Source organism: Echinops telfairi, unplaced genomic scaffold, assembly GCF_000313985.2.
Source record: "Echinops telfairi isolate 266 unplaced genomic scaffold, ASM31398v2 ScPeMD7_1;HRSCAF=3_0, whole genome shotgun sequence".
Lineage (NCBI taxonomy): Eukaryota > Metazoa > Chordata > Mammalia > Afrosoricida > Tenrecidae > Echinops > Echinops telfairi.
In genome coordinates, this window is record NW_022103896.1 from 1,152,849 (window position 1) to 1,158,685 (window position 5,837).

The following is a 5,837-nucleotide window of genomic DNA, read 5'->3' on the forward strand; positions in this document are numbered from 1 at the left end:
AAAAAAAAAAAAGCAGACCCAGGCCTGGGTGCTGACTCCAGGGGGCCCTATGCCCACGGGTTCCGTAGAACTCTCGACCTCTCCCCCTCAGAGCCGCATGTGGGCTCAACACCATCTGTGCATGCCAACCATGTGCCCCCATGGACCCCCGGGCTTGGGATGGAGGCGCAGTCAGGGCTGAGGCCTATTGCAGCGGGGAGACCCCAGAGCCCAGGGCAGCTGCATCTCCCCGAGTCTGGCAGTACCAGCAGTGATCAGGGGCTGCAAAGAACTGGCAGTGGGAGGCGGGATAGAAGGTTTGTGGGACCAGCCCTGGTTGACTTGGCAAAGCAGGTGCTTAATCTGAGCTGAGGAGCAGGCACCTGGTTCCCATTGGCCCATGAGGACCAGCAGGGACCTTGTCCGCAGGTGATAGGAACCTGCACGGGGTACCTCAGAGGGGTTCGCACTAAGCCATTGGACAAACACAGGGTGTCTTAACCTTGTATTTTAGGGGGTCACTTCCTCGGGGAAAGCTTTCATTGTCAGAGAGGGGCCACTGTCACCTTGCAGACTGAGCCTGGGTGACCTGTGAACACGCAGCGGCCACAGGCGAGGCTAGCATGCTCTGGCTGCTGGGGTTAGAGGTGGCAGCAGGCACTGGAGCCAGGTCCTTCGCCTGTGACCAGCCCGTGGGGCCCCACAGGAAGCGCCAACTCTGTTACATGCCATCTCCACCTTCTTGCAATGCTCCTGTCACTTAGAAAACTGGCCGTCCTCCACACAGTGCCTGGGCCAGGGCAGGGGTCCTGTCAGCAGTGGATGTTCCCTGACTTACCCGACGGTGATGGGCCAGGGTCCCTGCCTGGGTGCTCCCAGCATTCAACGTAGCCACCACCCAAGCTCACATCCCTGTGCTTCCTGAGAAGAGCATGCTTGTGGCTGTATTGTGGCAGTAGGGCGCAGAGATGGTAGGTCACTTGCCCAGGTGGACCAGTAGTTTGGGCGCAGAGCATTCTGGCTACTCCACCTGATGCCCCTCAGCTCAGGGGTCTGGGGAGGCGGCTGGTGTCTGGCCGTTTGTCAGGCCAATGCAGTGCCCAGGTGGGGACAGAGGGAGGAAGGGGAGTGCTGGAGGTGGGGCCTGGAGGGCAGGTGGCTGACCCCACTGAGGATAAGGCCTGACAGCTCCACCTCAGGGACATGTCCGCCTCTACATATGAGCCCAGCCTGGGCACACAGCCTCAACATGGGGCCCACCTTTTGGCCCTATGCAGGCCCCTGCTCCAGGCAGGTTCAAGGCAGGGGGATGAGGAGGCAAGGTCTGTGGGCTTGCAGCCTTGAACTTGGCAAGCTGGGGTCCCCCAAATCTGCCCAGGAGGTTCAGGGGAGGGGGGACACTGAACTGGCAGAGTACCCCAGCAGAGCGCTCCACAGAGCCCTGTGTCTCAGATCATCTGGCTCACCTGTGCCTCCAGGGCAGACCAGGCAGGAAGTGCACCTGGCAGCTGTGGGTGTCCTAGCTCCGAGGACCCGCGAGGCCCGCTAGTCCCTCCCCATGGCCCTGCCACGCCTCTCCTGTAAGGCCAGCAGCCAGCACCCTCTAACAAGCAGATAGGCTTTATTTGGGACATTGGGTGGGCAGAGGGTGGCCGCCAGCCCTGGCCCTGGCTGGAGTCAGCCGGCCTACTCCCAGAAGTGGACCCGTTGGTGCTGGATGAGCTGTGAGCTCTGCCCAAAGGCTTGCCGCACTGGGCACAGGCGAAGGGCCTCTCCCCGGTGTGGGTCTGCAGGTGGTGAAAGAGGTGCTAGTGTTCGCGGAAGGCCTTGCCGCACTGGGCACAGGCAAAGGGCTTCTCCCCCGTGTGGATGCGCTGGTGCTCCGCGAGCACGGAGCTCCAGACGAAGGCCTGGCCGCACTGGCCGCACACGTACTGGTCGCACACGTATGGCTTCTCGCCCATGTGCAGCCGCTGGTGCCTCACCGGGTTGGAATTCTGGCTGAAGGCCTGGCCGCACTCACCACACTGTAGGGCTTCTCCCCGTTGTGCACGCGCAGGTGCTGCGTGAAGTGCGAGCTGTGGCTGAAGGCGCGGCCACATTCGCTGCTCTCGGAGGGCTTCTCGCCAGTGTGCACACGGTGGTGCTGGATGAAGCCCGACCAGCCGAGGAAGGCACTCGCAGCAAGCGTATGGCTTCTCACCCTTGTGCACGTGGCGGTGCTTCAGCAGCAGCGAGTGGTACTTGAAGCTCTTGCCGCAGGTCTCGCAGGGGTGCGGCTGGCCGACCCGTGGGCCGGCTGACTGGCCCCCACAGGCTGTGTCCCAGCAGCCAGTCGTAGCCACTGCCCAGTTCGGCCTGCTCAGGGGCGGTCCCCTGGGTGCCCTGCTGCAAGAGCGCCAGACGCCACGTGTCCCTCTTCTGCGTGCACCGTGCAGTGTCTGGTGGCTCCAGACTGGCCTCCAGCTCACAGCTGTCCCCACACATGGATCACCTGGGCAGGGTCCTCAGCACCCCCACATCCTGGCTCCCGCCCCCCTCAGGAAGGCCTGGCTGTTGGGGCCCCGGCTCTGGATCTGCAGTGAGGAAGGGAGTAGCCGCTGGCACCTGAGCATGTGGCCGTCAGCCACATCAACAGTGTGCCCTGGGGGAGGGGGGTGGCCGTGTCCTCAGATGGGCAGTCAGGAGCCACTGGGGGGCAGAGTCAGGGGGACTAGTGCTTAGTGGAGGGGGCAGCAGGGTGCCTGGCACACAAGGGGGTCTCCCCAATCACCTGGCCAGCAGGCTTCCCCCCTGCTCTCTACTTGGAGGTTGTCCTGTGGACCCAGGTGCGACAGGTCCCGCTCTGGATGGGGCTGGGCCATCACCTCAGGGCTGAAGTGGCGGTGCCTGAGTCAGGAAAGAAGGCTACTCCTGTGTCCCAACCAGGTGCCATCCGTCCCCCTCCTCCCCATGAAACCAGCCCTGGGCTCACAAGGTCCATCTGTCCCCATCCGCCACCCACTGAAGCTGCCCTAACGTCCATGACAGATGACCCTGTTCATCTGTCTCAGCCTGCTCAGAGCACCTCCTCTCAGGCCCAGCCCACTGAGCCCAGACAGCTCGCTGCTCAGGGAGGGCTTCCTGCCTGCTCGCGGCCAGCACTGAGGCTGGCCTCCCAGCCCACTCACCCACGTGTCCATCTACATCACCGGCCTCCTCTCCCTCGGGTCAGAGCCTCTGGCTGGGCTGCGGGGCAGCAACTCTCAGCCAGAGGGCCAGCTGAGCCCTAGCCTCTGCAGACTGGGTGCTCTGGGTCCAGGGAGATGGGGGACTGGTGTTGTGAGGAGCCCTGCTGGCCCCTGGCTTCTCCTGGGTTTGGCCAGGCCACTCCTCTGGCCCCTCAGTGGGCCTGCCATCCGGTGCACACCCACCTCCTTCTTCCTGGTCCAGTGAAGGCTTGGGGCGTTAGGGACGCAAGGGGGGCAAGACACCCAGCTGGGCCTTGTGGCCACAGCACAAAGGTTCTGTGAGCGAGCAGCTTGGGTACCACAAGGCCACTCCCACGCATGACCCCCAGACCCTGCCAGGTGACAGGGTTGTCAAGGGCGGGCGTGGTGCTTGTGCAAGTCCATGGATCTCAGGCAGAACCAGCCGCATGCACTGGAGAGACTCCGGGAGGGAGTCTTGCTCCCAGGGTGGAGCATGGGACAGGGGTGAGGGTGGGCACAGGCAGCAGTTGAGTACCATGTTGGTCATGGAGGTGAAGCTGGCCCCCGGGGCTGTGGACGCTCTGGGTGTCTGCGGTGAAGAGGGTCTGACAGCGAGTGGTGCAGCGCAGGCCGCCATCCTCCCAGTCTCCAGAAAAGGTTCACACCTGGCACCTGGGGAGATGAGAACAGGGGCAGGATGAGGCCGGGGGCGTCTGCTCCCAGTGTCAGGTGGGTGGGCTGGCTCTCATGACTTAGCAGCAGTGGCAGTGGTGAAGAAAGTGAAGACTATGGGAGTCACAACCCCGCCCTGGGGCCAACCACTGCAGCTGGGAGACGGTGCGAGCAGCAGGAGAGTGGGGCGCAGGCGGCTTTCCAGAGCAGAGGGGCTGCTCCAGAGGCCAAGGAGAGACTGCCAGACAGGGCAGTCCTCAGCGTCACCCGTGTCGCGGCCCCGGCTCCTTTGGGGCCAGAAGCCGAAGTTCAAATCAAACCCTCTGCCAGGGTCCGTTCGGACTCCCAGTGGCTGACCCTGCTGGGCGGAGCAGGGTCGCCTCCTAAGGGCTGCCGGCGCAGGCGGTCAGTCCCGGCCTGAGCAGACAGCCACAGCTTCCTCCCTGCAAGCCGCTGGACCCCGGGTCTTCCAGTGAGCCATCGGCGTAAAGCTAAACCCACGGTGCCACCAGCCAAGTGCACCGTGAGAAGTGTGCTTTTCTTTCACGGTGAGCTAAAGGGTGTGTGCGGTGTGTGATCGCCCTCGAAGAAGCACCGCAGCCTGACCGGCTTACAGGGGAAAGGGTCAAGGGTGCACGAGGGGAGGGCTGTAGGTCCCCAGGCCTCTGGGTCACCAGTTAGGTGACTTACTAGGGACTCAGGCCGGCCCCGGGGCGGGGTCTCGGATGGACGCCCCTTCAGCTCGCAGGGGCAGGGGCACACATTTCTCAGCCCTGTTCCGTGGAGAAGGGCCCCGCCGCACGGCGCGGGGGAGGGGGGCGTTGCAGGAAGCCCCCTTCTGAGCCTGCTTCCTATCTGCAAAGTGGGGGTGTCGACGAAGCCCTGGGGTCCTAGCGAGGCCCGCCGCGGGACCCCGCGGACGGAACCTCAGGATGGGGATCGTGATGGGCCGGGGCTCCGACGGCTGCAAGATGGGGCGGCTCCCGAGACAAGGTCCCTCCTCTGGAGTCCGAGGCCACGGCGAGGGCGGCCGCGGGGACTCGGAACGGGCGCAAACCGAGGCGCCCGGAGCCGCCGCCGGCCCAGACTCACCTTCGGAGCCCGGAGGGGCCACAGAGCAGCCGCAGGAAGTGCCGCGCCCCCGCCGGCCGCCAGGGCGCGCGCGAGCGCACTTCCGGGCTGCTCTCGGCCGCTCTAGGCCTCGGAGGACCGCGCCCCTCGCTGGCTCCCTGGGCGGGCGGGGCGGCGGGCCGACTCCGAGGTGTCGCCCAGCGAGCGCAGGGTCTCCTTCCGTTCCACACCACACCAATTCCTCCTGTTGTACATGAGCCGGACAAGAACAGCTGAGACGTGAGATTTGAAGACTTAAGAAAAATTTATTAATGAAAACCTGCGCAGGGACCAGCCGGCCTTAGAAAGTGAGCCCATCAGCTGGTGCCTACTGCTCACAGACAGGTGGTTTTTTTTTTTAATCGTTTTATTGGGGGCTCATACGACTCGTATCACAATCCATACACACATCAATTGTGTAAAGCACATTTGCACATTCATTGCCCTCGTCATTCTCAAAACATTTGCTCTCCATTTAATCCCCCGGCATTGGGTCCTCATTTTTCCCCTCCCTCCCCGCTGCCCCCTCCCACATGAGCCCTTGATAATTTATAAATTGTTATTTTGCACAGACTTAGGTTTTTATAGGGAGGGCTTCATCAAACAGTTGAGCTATGTAGCTGTGCAAGCAAGCTGGTATAGAAGCAGAACTTGCAGTTACGCGATTCAGCACAATGTACTGTCACAAGATAGTCTGCGGCCGGTCCAGAGAACAAGGGGCTTGAGGCGGCCCACATTGAGTTGATGACCAGAACCCGACCAGCTGGAGACTTTTGAGCCTGTGAACTGGTGCATATTGCTGCTGACTTTATGGATGGCTTGTCCGGATTTGACTTTGCTTATGGATGCAGACTTCACAAGGTTCCAACTGGAATGAAGACTCTT

The 5,837-nt window shown here is 62.7% G+C and overlaps 1 protein-coding gene across 1 annotated transcript in view; it reads right to left on the bottom strand.

The window, feature by feature from the left end:
- Positions 1-1,583: 1,583 nt before the first annotated feature.
- LOC101662290 (zinc finger protein GLI4) overlaps positions 1,584-5,837 on the bottom strand; it is a 5,395-nt gene continuing 1,141 nt past the window's right edge. Inside the window, 9 exon segments of the mRNA XM_045286830.1 lie at positions 1,584-1,721; positions 1,724-2,008; positions 2,011-2,153; positions 2,155-2,367; positions 2,753-2,846; positions 3,393-3,402; positions 3,706-3,759; positions 3,836-3,842; positions 4,935-5,071. Coding sequence (XP_045142765.1) covers positions 1,666-1,721; positions 1,724-2,008; positions 2,011-2,153; positions 2,155-2,367; positions 2,753-2,846; positions 3,393-3,402; positions 3,706-3,759; positions 3,836-3,842; positions 4,935-5,071 — 999 coding nt within the window. The 3' untranslated portion in view covers positions 1,584-1,665.